Raw genomic sequence first — 14,369 nt, forward strand, 5'->3', positions numbered from 1 at the left:
TAAAAATAAGGCCTTATTTTTGGTAATTTTGTAGTATGAAGAGACTAATTGGTGCATGCTGCTTTCTTACAGGAGAGTAAGGATTTAGTGAGTCTAGTGGATGATCAAAGTATAGAAGAAAAAAAAAAACAGTCAAGGCAAATGAAGCCATTTCAGAAAAGCTGAAATGAATGAATTGCTTGCCTGCGTGTTCCTTACTGAGGACATCAGGTTGGTTTCCATATCAACAAACTGATAAACAAATCACAAGGGCAGATGCTGCACTGCAAATGTACTGAAGTCCTAAATGACAATATAAATCCATTTAATAAAAAAAAAAAAAAAAGAAGCCTAAGGAATGATGATTACATATAAGTAAGCCTGATTTACATACCAAACAATAGGATGGAAACTATGAAAAAAGAATTAGCAGAGTGCTGGAAGTGTGATATGAAGGGTAAGAGCCAGCTTGGTTTGGTAGAGCATTAAAGTTCATTAGTGTACTGAGAGAGGGGCTGAATAACAAGGGGATGTTTTAGTGATGAAAGACTTGCTTGGAATGATAAAAAAAAAAAATCTCACTGAGGAAAAATGGCAGAAGGATCTCATGCTACTGAACATGCTGTTCCCCAGTTTCAGTTGATGGAAGACACAGCATCTCCCTGATAGTTTTTTCAGCTATTTTAATCCCTTTTCTCCTCTTGTTTCTGGCAGTGCCATCCTGCCTTCTCATGTTTTAGCACAGGTACCCACTCAACAGTATGGTGAGCTGCTTCAGGGAATTGATTGGGCCCCAACTTTATCCAGTAAACAGAGAATAAAGTTAAGTGAGTAGGTCTTGGATAAAAACTTCTACTGTTGTAAACTGCGTCTGCATTAAGGATTGCTAGGATAGTTATACCAGCAAATTCTGTTTTATGTGAGCATAGTTGATGTATCTGTGTAGTACCCTGTGTGCGGTTCATAACTCAAAATTTTGCACAGCAATGTACAGTGGGATGACTAGATTTTTGCTTGTAAGAAACAGCCCAGAATGCCAAATGGCAGATTTCTCCCTCTCGCCATCATGCACTGGGTGATGCGATTGGGATGTATGACTGTGCTCTCCTGCCATGGAAAAGTGGGTGTGTTTCTAGGGCTTCAATTTAAGATACAAGTGTAGGGAAAACCTTTCTCCACTTCCTGTATTCAGGATGTATAGGGAGATAAGGAGAAGAATTCTCCCAGTTTTTTATTGAAAGATAAGAAGCGAGTTTGATTATGACTGTACTGAAAAGATCCTTGTGTGTCAAAGCAGGGAGTGAAAAATTCATGGTAGCAGCTGACTTGTCTAGTTTCAGCCCAAGACTCTTTGAAATTACTGAATTCTAAATTCTCATTTACAAACTAAATATTTACAGTGCAAATGTTTGTATTTTTAGTGCAAGTCCCTGTAAAGAAACGGATTATTTTTCTTCATACAAAAGACTTAAATTTTATCTGGGAAAGATGTTGAACAGTGATCTTACCGTTTTCTCACTGCTTTCCACCACGTGTAGTTTTAATGTAGCTAAATATTCTTTTATAAGTTGCTTTCAGCATTTTGTTCAGTTCAGAGGTGTACAGATCTGCACTTTTTAAAAGGACCTCAAAGAGCCGTTTGAAACAGGTGGTTCTGTGTATGCAGGCTCCTCCAGGGCAATGCTGAGTGACTACAGCTTGAGGCACTGCGAGGGCAGACCTCTGTGAGACTCCTGAGCCCTGAAGAGCTACCCAGTGACAACACGCAGTCCTGGCTCAGCATCTTTCTTGGCCTCTTGAGAGACTGTGGCACAGTTGTTGGGGTTTTTTTTGTTTGTGTGTTTGTTTTTTGAAAGTCTGTCAAAAATGCCAGCTGGTTTGCTTTCCTCTGCTACTTTCTTGTTATGGTTGAAGACACAAGGTAGGTTGGAAGGCAAGAATTTTCCTTTTGTTAATTTGTCCATCTCCTGTTATGTTAACTTATGTTTTAGTTTTCTGTTGGCTTGCCAGCCACTAAAAGAGTGGCTGAACTTCGCAGGGTCTGGTGTATTACGTCTGGAATGATTCCTGTGCAAAGGGCTGGCTGAGGCCTTCCAAAGCACATCTGCATCTTGCTTCCATCTTGTAGTCAGCTAGGGTCTCGGGATGGTGTTAAATAGGTAACAGAGAGGGGAAATTGTTTCTTTCTATATTTATTTGGCTTAAACTGGGAAAATTGTTTCAAATATTGTTTTTAAATGCTGCTGAGTTCTGACAAGCTTTATTTCCTGCTTGCTCTAGGAGAAACCAGAAAATGGCTCCTGTTTCATAACTGTGGAAGGCATGTTAGACCTTTTGTGCCTGAAGATAGGAAAGGTTAATTTACAAGTTCAAGGAGCAAGAGACCTTTCCACCTGCACAAACAATTGAAATTCTGCCTTTGTGAGCATTCAGCAAAAATAGCTGCTTCTTGTTCTTTAATGAACCTCTTTCTTTTTCCTTGGGATCTGTGACCGAAAGGACAACAATATGCATGTGACTCTGCAGTGCATCAGCGTATGTTTGACAGTTAAATCAAATCTTACTTCCTATGGACTCTCAGAAATGTCTGGGTAAAAATGAAAAACAATCAGTCATGTGTGTTTTTCTTGTCAGATTGCCTAGCATATTCTTTAAACTAGGATACCTGAAAACAGACAGCATGATAGCCGAGATACTTTTGTGTTCTGAGTTGTTTCTGTTTATGAAATGAGAATATCATATAAGTCTGTGCTTCCATGTTGATTTCTTATGAATGACTTTTAGTGTTTTTGCTAAGGTATTCTTTTCAGGGCTTGTGAAAACCATCTCCAAAATCTTATTCTAGTTTTATACTGTGTTGTTGATACTGAGCTAGAAACAAAGCATCAGCTTCTGATCACTTAATCTCAGGTTTTCTTCTTTCCAAAACTGGAGTGTTTGCATTTATCCCTTATTTTAGAAATGAATTCCAAGAAAAGGGAAGATCTGGTGATAATTTTCTTTCTCCTGCTAGATAAAGTCTGAATAGGAGACTAAAGCCAGCTCTAAAATGGAAATCCTTATATTGCCATACTGGTTACAGGTGGGTCTTTGCCTGATGTCCTAGGATAAATGCAGTCATTTGCATAAAAGTACTATCACCAGGATAACTTCTTCCTCTTGAGGGAACCAGTATAGAGTATAGTGGGAAAAATATTTGTATGTCTTATAAAATATGTGTTGCAGTAGACCTTTTTCTAGTGTATGGTAGACATACATAGATGTGGAATTTTGCACATTGATTTCTCCCTCTTGTCAGTCGAGTCTTTCAGCATCCCTGGCGGATCAGCTATGGAGGCTGCAGTAGTTCATGGTTACTGACCCCTGTTTCTGCACAAGGTTACTGCTTTGTTAGCAACAGTGGCAGAATGAGATGTCTCTGTTACAGGTCATTGTGTTAAAGTCACTGGACAAACTCATGTCTAGTTTTGACGGTCTGAGCACTAATAATCTGGGCTGTGAAATGGAATAGCTGAGGTGCAAGCACCTGTGGAGTCCTGCCAGGCCTCCAGCCTTCACCAGGATGCAGGGGATGGGGATCAGGGGACGGGGTGGGGGGAGTTAAAAAGGTGCGGCTTGGTCCACTGGTGCTTGCTTGTCAAGCATTTTGAGCACATCTGGGTTGTTCAGTCATTTGCTAGGCACACTGATGCTTTTGAGGAGACTAAAATAAAAAAGGCTTGGTTTTCAGTGTGAGAAATCTTGTTTTGTTTTTGTCCGGTGTATGTAGCAATGCTTAAGACAGGTGGTTCTGAGCCAGCTGTGCCTAGCTGAAATGAGAAACTGCAGCTTTGGGAGCCTGTGGGCTCCTAAAACCAGTAAGTTTGAGGCAAGGAAATTCAGTGCGTTAGGATGTTAATAGCTCACTACTTACTTCACACCCATTCCCCACGTAGCTGCTCTTAGTATGTGCAAGAGTGATGTTGTAGAGGCAGCTGAAAAGCTGCATGGGGTAAGTTAATTCACACAAAAAATGGTCTTGAGTGCACTGAATGTTAACCTAAGAAATGATGGTAGAGCAACTCTGAAAATGACATTCGACTAATGTCCACACTTACAATAGCTTGTCTCTGTGAATAAGTAAAAGAGTACAGTTCTCAGCTAGCTAAGAACATCTTGTCTCTCATGTTTATCTTGATTGTATCCCAAAGGGATATTTCTTCCTCTCTTTTATGAATGATTATCCCCATATTTTATTTGCTATGTGCATTTTTTGCTTCTCTTGGAGGACTGAAAATATTTCCTCAATTTTGCGATCAGTTGAGAAACTTAAAACCTTCCTGTGGTACTTTTAGTCTCCTTATTTGCAAATCCATTTTCTGTTTCATTCGATACTTACTATGTCCTTCTGGATTACAGTTTGCATTCCTCTGTCAACCTGCTTCAAGAAGTTTCTGTTAAGGATACCTGAAGGGTCACTTGATTCGAATGTCTTGTCTTAAACTCCTGAAGGGCCGCGAACATTTCTTCTTCTTAAGTCAAGAGCTATTTTCAGTAGCCAAACACATATTTATTGTGTGTAATTTTCCTGAATTACTCCAGCGCTTATCATTTAACTTTGTATTTCTTCGTTAGATGAGTGCCAGTCCTGCCAGTGCTGGAGCCAGAGCGGGCTGCATTTCACAAAGACCACTGCAGAGCTGATGAGCTCCACAGGGGTTGCTGCACTTCTGAAACCTTTGAGGGCTCTGAAGTTTGGTGGCTGTTTGGGTCCCTGTAGAGCTCAGAGGTTCTTAGGGGCTGAAACGAGCATAATTGCAAAGTTGGAGCATTCACTGTGAAGGGCCTCATCAAATAATTGGTTGTCCCAATTAAGCAGCTGCTCTTCCCACTGAATAATGTTCAGGAAGGTAAACGTCTGTCTGCCCTGTAAGGTGTCCCAATTAACTGCCTTAAAATCAGCTAAGTGTTGCGTGGGATAACTCTGTTCAGTGAGTGAAACAGTTGCATGCATCTCGGTGGGGGCTGGTGTTTTAATGACACTCCTAGCAGGAGCCTCGTTTCATGCGGGATAGTAGGGCTGAAAGGATCTGCATCGGTGTGGGGAGCAGTGCGGATCAGAAAGTTGCAAAGCTGATGGGTGCTGGCGATGAATTTCTCTCCCTCTGTGTGTACTGTTGGAAATCACTGCTAAATTATAGCATTTAATCTTGGTATTTGTACTCTGCAAGCTTTTTTCTATGTATGTGGGATATTCTGCCGTCAGCGAGCCTAGAACTTTATGAGCTTTTTAAAAAAGAAGCTCTGTTATTTATTATATTTGTTCATTGCACAGAATGCAACCAAGAAACGCTGTTTCCTCTTTTTCTTTGCCGTGGCAAAACCTTTTAATTTAGGGCAAATTAAAATTGTGAAGTTACAGCTGTACAGTGCATAGTGATTTCTGATGCTTTTTAAGAGGAAGTTTTTTATTGCCTGGGTTGACCTTACCTACCCAAGACACAAAAATTAAAAAATGCTGAATCTAAAGATGCATGGAAAAAAGTTTGTAAAAATAAGTTCTTCCTCTATTTCTTCATCATTTTTATAGATGGTATAACCTTATAAGATAAACCAACATTCTGGGCCACAGTCAAACAAAATACCAGCTAAGTACTGCAGTCTAAGAACCTTCCTCTTTTCTATAAGTATATGTCAAATACTTGATGTGCCTTAATTCCTTAAGGGGGGGAGGGGGCTGTATAATTTCCTGACATGACTCTGTAATATTAAAATTACAAGTGTAGATAAATAGAAATACACTTCGTTGTTGTTGGTTTTCTGTTAGATTTTTATAACAGCTCGCAGCCATTTCCAAAGTCTGCTAGCAAAGTCTGACAAGCATGGCATTTAGCAGTATGGAGAAAATACAACAGGTGAAAAATAATGAAGCAGTTCAATATTAAAACCAAAGTTTTTTAAAATGCAGTATTTAATTATTTAAATAGGAAAAAGAAGACTAGATAATGGGATCCATTTTAATCAGCTGTGGATTATTTCTTGTTAGGTTGAAGAGAAATTTGGCTCTATATGGATTGATTTGATACTAAATAAAAGCTCTTCCTGCTAAGTCTGGTACTCCTGTTAGGTAAGAAAGTATGCCATGTATGTTTAAAAATCCCTAGGCATAGGGGTACATTTATTCAGTTTTGCAGTTTCTACATTTGATTGTGTTGCTGCACTACAGCTTCTCCATACTAGTTTTAAACTCCTTGGACAGATGAGTTTGGATGAAGTAGCTCGTATGTGAAGTACAGCAGTGAGGTCTGGGCTCGCAGTCCCTGTTGTTGACCCTGGTGGGGTTGACCTTCAGCAAAGAGGCAGTAACAAGCAGCTGGGCAGGTCCAGAGCTCTAGTACCAGCCTGTCCTGGTAGTAACTGCCTGGAGTAATAGTACTATCAGCCAAAGTTAAGAAGCATGAGAAAGCAGTCCTGTTTCAGGCTTGCTGAAGTCAGTTACAGCGTGTCTGTATATTGCCCTCTGGATCTTGCGGATTTGGGATTGCCCAGCATGGAGCCCAATTCTGTGCCTGTACCACTGTGCAGTAAACATGCTACATACATATGGGTTTTTTCCTTAAAATTCAAAGGGTGTTATAGAATTTAATTTTACATTTTTATTTTCTCCTCTTCTGGGCTAGAATTAAAATCTTGATTCCTGGATTTAAATTTTATAGCAAAGTATAACTAGGAGAGAAGAGAGGCAAACAGAACAGTATCTGAATGCCATAATTTAGCACAAGACATTACTTTTCAGTTAGTATTTTGCTCTATCCTGTGGGCTTTGGTGGTGGCTGGGTTGTTTTGGGGTTTTTTGTTGTTTGTTTTGGTTTGGTTTTGTTTGGGGTTTTTTTGTGTGTTTTTTTGTTTGTTGGGGTTTTTTGTTTTGTTTGTGGTTCGTTTTGTTTTTTTTTTTTTAATGGAAATAATTAAACATGTTTGAAGAGGATGGGGAGGAGGGAGAATGACCCTTACCTTGTATGTATGGCTGACTTACCATCGTTCAATAAGTATGTATGTCGTAACATCTTACTTTCTGTATGGTCTCCATATGGATTACTTACCAACCATTATATAATGAAACAAGAATCTGTAAGCCTTCCAGAAAGGAGGAACCAGCACACATATGTGAACAGTTTGATATTACCTGGAAGGGGGATCTGAGATCTCTGTAGAAAAATCTGTAGAAAGACCTCTGCAGTAATGGGAATTTGCAGTTGTGTCTGTCTGTCCATCCCCCCCACTCTCCCTTGGATGTTAGCCAGGTCTCCCTTGCCTCTTAGCAGTTGCAGTTAACTTAAAGCATGGTTATGACGGGGGTGTTTCTTCCAGCTGTTTTACACAGTTCTTCCCATCCCCTCCTGCTTCTATACCTGGTGCCTATACCTTGTACTTGCTCAGCTGTTGCAGAAAAGGGCATAAGTGCACTTTGTGAGTAAGAAAGTGACTGTTGTTGGCACCCGTGCTGGTTGAGGCAGCTATAGAAACCTACAACCTGTGTGCAAGTGGAAGTGTTCATGGAGCTGTGCGCTGGAATGCATTCAGGGAGACGGGGAAGAAGATGGGGCTGTACAGCGACTAATGAGCTGTTTCAGCCTGAAAAATCAGACTAGCAGGGTGGCCAGGGCCTTGGAACCTATTAACCTTGATGAAATATTTGGAAGTCTAGGACTTGACAGCTGGGGCAAAGAAGGGTCTTTTTAAAGAATTTTAGATAAATCTCTCTCTTTCCCTCTTCTTTCTCACACGTGCTCACTGGTGAAATGCTGCCTGACTTCTTTTAACTTTTCTTTTTTCAAGTATGTAGCTTTCTTACTGCATAGCTTGACCAGGTGACTTGCTACTGTGCTACCTATCTGAAAATTTGTTTGTTTTTTTTCTTCTTCCTGGTGGCAAAACAGTTTCTCTGTAGCACTCGTTCACGCCTACAGAAATCTCACATGTTCTCTTCAGATATCTGTGCTCTGTGTTTAAGTCAGGCACATTGCTCCATGAAGAATGATTCACTTAGGATCGAATAGGGCAATATTTGTGTTAATCAGCTGCATTTCTGTCTGCAGATATAGCTGTGCATTAAAACAAACACGTTGTAGACATGAATTAAGGGGAAAAATATGACATGGAATTTCCTGACTTTTTAAAATAAAAAAAATAATTCTTTGCCAAGAATAACTTCATCTGCAAATGTTTCTTAAATGTGTTGCACATTTGTTTTTCTTTAAAGGATGGGTGGCCAGGCCTCTTCACATGTGGGCACCATATAGTGACATATTGTGGTTGTGTGATGATCTGCATTAGTTTAAAGGCTTCAGATCTTTTCTAATCTGGATTTTTTTGACTGAGCCAGGTTAGGGAGCACAGATACAAGCAGGTATGCTGGCAGATGTCATGGGGTTATGAGAAGCAATTTAGGACAGTAGTTGTTTTGTCTGTCCCAGCTGCAACAACAAAACAGAGCAAGCTTCATTGACACACTTTGTCTTATCTGTTTATATTATATGTTACTTCTGTTTAGTTATGCATTCTGATAACAACCCACAAAAGTAAATCCATTTTCTACCACCTGCAGAAAAAGGACAAATATTCTTACCCCCCACTAGTCTCCAGCCATAATAAAGTGGTTTCCGTTGCTTCACCTCAGTCTTAAATGAACTAGGTAACTTCCCTCCCCCACTACTTGCTAAATAATGTTTAAACACATCACAATATATACTAACATGTTTTAAAACTTGCTTCCCCAGTCTTAAAAGATTTATGGAGTGTTTTGCCTGATCAGTGGGTGCAAACTGTGCTTCTAAACATGTTGACTTAGCTGCCTTTCTCTGAATTTCTCTGGGAAGAAAAGGACATGAATTGGTCTTCCATCAAATCCACTTGGCTGCTTCATGTGCAACTGCTATGTCCACTATAGGTCCACACACCTTTTTCTGTTTCCCCTTTTATGATAGTGTGTAATATCTGTCTTTGCTGCTTAATGTTGAATTCTGGGATTATTGTCAAGATCCATTGGATATCCCAAACTTTTTCACTTGACCCAAGGAAAGAAACAAACACATGGAAGTATAACATGACGTAATACTGTGGGTTTGTCTTAAGTTGTTTTTCTTCAGCTTTTTGTAAAGTAACTTTGTTCTGTTGTGTTTCACAGGATGTGTGTACCTTACCCAGTAGAACAGAGCTCCGTAGGCACTGTCTGCAGAATAGAGAGCGCCTTTGCCTTTACTGAAAGTTGTATCCAATGTGTAGATACATACGTGATTGCTTTCTTTTTTTGTTTTTCCTCTTTTTAAAATAATTATAGGTTCATGTATTGGACAGACTGGGGAGAAGTGCCAAAGATAGAACGTGCTGGGATGGATGGTTCAAGCCGCTCCATTATAGTCAACACGGACATATATTGGCCAAATGGACTGACGTTGGATTACGAGGAACAGAAACTTTATTGGGCAGATGCTAAACTGAATTTCATCCACAAATCCAATCTGGATGGAAGTCATAGGTAAGAAGTTTTTGTTTGATGTATGTAATGCAGTGCTTTTCTTAGAAGATATTGCTTAAGCAACATCATAAGTTGTGTTGCAGGGAACTGTCATGTTAGCACTCGCAAAATTTTAAGCAAACTAGTGCTATCAGAAACTTTTATCCTTCCCCATCCTCCCCTTTCCAATACTGTGAAGTTGAATGTGTGCTCCTCTTTGGGGTATCCTGTAACTCTCACTAAGTCTTTTCTCAGAACCAGTCCCATAAAGAAATCCTTGAATCCTATTCTTAATTGTGTAAGACTATATAGCAAAATTGTCCCTTTTCAATAGGTCTTCTGTGCTCTGTTGCTGTGATATTCAGAAATGCAGAAAATAGTCTGAAAAAATGGATCATCATATACAAGTATTTCAGTTTCATTAATCCTAGGGGTTGGGAAATTAGTGGAAAACAGTCTTTACAAAGAACAACACTAAAATCACTGTTTTTCTCTAACAGTTTTATAGCAATGATGTAATTCTTTTTGATCCAGTCACAGCTACTTCTTAATTAAGGGTATAGCTGGTACTTTGTGTATATGCGTTTATCCCTAATTTGGGTGATGACCCTCTTTGTTAAATGAGATAGCTTTGACTAGTACTGTTTGCACACACAAATGAATCACAGTTAGCTTGTGCCCAAGATATCGTATAGAGATATGATTTTTTGAGGTTATCCTTTGCAAATTTTTATGATGCTTCGGCTAGTTTATCTAGGCGTGAAATATCCTGTCTTATGCTCTTCGTTCTGACCTCTTGGGGACTTGTCCCTTCTTTCACCACAAAAGTTAATCTGGCATAAAGAAATCAATCATATTGACAAGATAGGTGCTTTGTGTGGACTTGTGAATAGGAACATAGGCAGCATGCATGAAACATATCCACTGTCTTCCTGTGGTATTTATTTTGAACTCCACAGTTTCTTGTAACACTAGTTTGAAAGGTTATGTCATTTCCTTCTTAAATTCTGCCTGTTAAGAGACCAAAAGTTCATGCAGTATTTTTGTAACGGTGTTTGTTTATAGAAGGTGACAGGAGTTGGATGCAGTTTTAAATTTGTGTCTTTGGTTATGAATATTATAACTAGCTTTGTTAATTCAAAAAATGGAGATAGGGATATCTATTTTGAGTAGTCCTTCATTTGCTGTTTATTTCACAAGAAAGAAAACTTACTAGTACCAAAAAAGAAATATTTCATAGTGATACTTTCTTTAAAAAAGGAAGACTGTCACATAAGTTTTCAAGCAATGGAGAGAAAGGGATAGGAATTGTCATGTACAATAATAACTTGAGTCTTTTTATGATTTTTTTTTTTTTTAATTGGCGCTGGTTAACTGGAATACCCTAAAATCTCCTTCTCTGTTAAAAATGATTTATAATGTTGTATATCTCCTGTGATAAGAACAGAGAGATCATGAAACCAGATGTGTAACAGAACTTTAAAGAGAGTCATCTCAACTGAAAACAATAACACGTGGGGCTCAGTGTGACAGCTTGCCACCTGAAAAATTGCAGTCCAAAGGTGGATTTCTCACACAAATACGAAATACTCACAGTTGCTGCAGGAGTAACAGAAGCAAGCAAAACCGAAACAACCCCACCCTCCAAACAACGCCAGCGAGAAGAAAGTACCACTCCAAAATGACTACCGATACGATCACACCTAAAGCCCACTTTGGTGGCTTTGTCCAACAGGATAATTAGATGGCTCATTTTATTCTTGAATCACCCTTTTTTGTGCTCTTCTATGTATATGAGAGGGAAAGGACCGCCACAGTGTAACAACACACTACTGCAGTCTGGCTGATGCCTTTCTAGGAAGAGAGTGCGTATCAGGTGCTGCGTTAAATGGTACTGCTTTCGATAGCACCCCCTGGAAAATGATGCAGGATGTAGAGATGATTTTTGAAATGTTAATTGCTTGAAAAGTAAAAAAAAACACAACCACCACCATCCAAATCTATATTTATGTTTTTCCTATGGAACACAAACCTCCCTGTCTTATCTAGTGTCTCCAGTCTTCCCAGCTCCAGAGCTACTTTGGTGTTTCCTGCTGGCACTACTGTGTTTTCAATCTTCTTTTGCTACAGGCTTCTTTACAGTTTTTCCCTTACTGGTGGTCTGTTGCGCAGCGGTGTAAATGTACTTGGTTTTGGTATTTTGTTTTTATTTTAATGGTGTTTATTCCCTGGCCTGCCTTAGGCTAACCTGAAAGTGATTCATTCTAGAGATGAGGCTGTGAAGGTGCCTCTTGGTCTTTCTTGGAGTGAGGGGCTGACTAACCTTGTCTGTCTGCAGAGAGCTGCATCTAACAGCTGTCTCATGACATAGAAGTAAAGTCACCTGGGTCCCAGCAGCTACCTCATTCCAGAGTAAATTCTCTGGCATTGGTGAAACCTGTAATAAAGGCCTGTATAGACAAGTAATTTAGATTTTTAGATCTACTAATTCTTCTTACATATTCATTAAAACCAAAACAATTAGTCTAATACTTTAAAGTTGTTGGTTTTATTTTTTAAACTGATACTGAAATGTATCAGAAATATTTCATGGCAGTTTGCTAATATGTTACCAGTTGCGGGGAAGAAAGGGAAATCGTCTTTAGAGAGGAAAGTGCATATGACTTCCCTTAAGCGCTCAGAAGCACACACCACTTCTAACAGCACCTGTTTTTCCCTAGGCACGTGAGAAAGTTCTGAAGATTCAGAAAATAGTCTGTATCCAGGCATTTTTGTTTTGTTTTTTACTCTTTGCGTCAATGACGTCATTGGGAGGGGGAAAAAAAAAAGGAAAGCATTTGAGAAGTTAAGCTGTTCTACAATGGGGTTTTATGTATTTTTTTTTTCTCTGCTGTGACCTCTTAGCTTCTGCCGGTCTTACGAAAAAAGATCTTCTGGGAATGTCTAAAGTGATTCTTTTCTGTTAAATACTCTCAGTTATTCAGCAAATTCACCTTTCTCAATATGATATTTTACAGCTGTAATTCTGTGTTTTGGTTCTTAATTATTTTCTTCATCTTTTTCAATAACTGATTTTCTAATACTAAAAAAAGAAAGGACAATTTCTAATTCTGCAGACAAACAAAAACCTTTGAGATCATCTTTTTAAGTGGGAGAGGGTGGAGGGGGGGGGAGCCAAACCCAAAACCCACAAAGCCTTCCGTCTTTTCTCCTAGTCATTCCCACCCTAAAAAGAAGAAAAAATAACCAGGTTTTTCTGTGAACGGTAGAACTAATAACATCTGGGGTTAGAAGGATTTCTGCTTATCCCTCCACCCCAGCAGCAGTCCCTCTGGCTTCCCTCTGTATGTTCCTATGCCCTGTGTGCACATGCATGTGCACCCCCACCCCCGCTTTTTTCTCCCTCCTTCTTGCCACCCCTCAAATGCACCCATGGCTTCTTATATTCCTTCACCCAGCATTATCTGTTGCTCCTGTCTGTGTCCCCTGTGCACTCTGGCTGGGTCTGGCAGCTCGACAAAGTGTTTCTGGGCAGCTTATTTCAGCTGCTCCTCTTGTCAGGTGGCTCAAATAATAGGGGGTTTAGGGTCGCTCACATCTTCACAGCCACCCATTTGTTAAGGAAAACTTGTAAAAAGTACAGATGAAAATCTTTTTGTGATCCCTTTCCTGAATGATTGGCCAAGAGATACAAGATGCATTGGGTATGGAGTTGGAGGAGATGGATACTGTACAGACACAGCTAGAATGATCAAATACCCTTGTTTCCATATAAAAAGATGACATTGTGTGATTAGGCCAACTTTTTTCCACTACCACTTTTAAAGAGGGCTACCTTTTACAGTAATTTTCCTTAAGAGTTAAGAATAGGGGAGAACAAAATCATTATCATCAAGTGCATTATCTGACTTAAAACAGACTTTTTGGCTTATTTAGAAACTGCTAGTTTTAGTGATTTGTTCTTGATGTTTAGACCATTCTTCTAACTGCTGTTTTATATTTAGAAAGTAAGTTTAATTTTTTTGTTGCTATCTAAATTTCTCTTGATTAAAACAGGTTTTTTTGTTTTATCATTTTGAAGTGTTACTAGTTTTTCTGCTGCTTTACCTACTGTCAACATGCCTGGGAAAATATTTATGCTTCTGGAAGCTGGAGCTATTGAAGAAATTAAAAAGGCAATTGAGTTATTGAAAGACATACAGCTTCATAAAAATACGATTTTCTAGATCTGAATAGTTTTGGTAACTTTTAGCAAAGGAAGCAGATGAGTGAAGATTTGATCTGTCAAGTTTTTTAGTGATGCGTAACATGAGGTGGAAAAGAGTCTGTAGCAGATAAATGATTGTAAAAGCTTTGTGTAAAGCAGGATGACATGAGTTTTAATTGCTTTGGGGGAAGTGAGAAATATTTAGCAGGAACTAACAACTTTATATCAAAAAAGAATTTCAAACAGTTCAAAGAAAACTGCTTTTGTGGTTTGGATTGTGAAAGAGAATACAATGTAAATAGGAAAATATTTTAATTAGTGTCAGTGACAGTATTAAAGTATTGAGGTTTGGACCTCAATGGTCTAAAATTTGGAATAAGTGAAAGGGAAACATTCTGGGCATATATCTAAATCTGTAAGAAATCCATAACTTTTTTTGTCCTTTTATTCCTGTAGTCTGACTATCACGTCTCTCTACCTGGCACTACACAAGAATTAAAATTTGAGGATTTATATGTCAGAGAAGGACATTGATATGCGTGGATGCTTCGCTTCTTGCTTGCAGGGGTCTGGATAGTGGAGGAGTACAGTAGGCAAGTGGGAGGACTATGCAGGGGGAGAAACAAAGGAAGCCTTGATTTTTTTTCTTCTTTTTCTTTTTTTTTTTTTCTGGTCACCTCTTCGGAC

The 14,369-nt window shown here is 39.1% G+C and overlaps 1 protein-coding gene across 1 annotated transcript in view; it reads left to right on the top strand.

Annotated features, from left to right (window-relative positions):
- LOC104080824 (low-density lipoprotein receptor-related protein 6-like) overlaps positions 1-14,369 on the top strand; it is a gene marked incomplete at both ends in the record, with an annotated part of 60,075 nt that overhangs the window by 27,709 nt on the left and 17,997 nt on the right. Inside the window, one exon of the mRNA XM_009583344.1 lies at positions 9,299-9,496. Coding sequence (XP_009581639.1) covers positions 9,299-9,496 — 198 coding nt within the window. The remainder of the gene's footprint in view (positions 1-9,298; positions 9,497-14,369) is intronic.

Source organism: Fulmarus glacialis, unplaced genomic scaffold, assembly GCF_000690835.1.
Source record: "Fulmarus glacialis isolate BGI_N327 unplaced genomic scaffold, ASM69083v1 scaffold15078, whole genome shotgun sequence".
Taxonomy (NCBI): Eukaryota; Metazoa; Chordata; class Aves; order Procellariiformes; family Procellariidae; genus Fulmarus; species Fulmarus glacialis.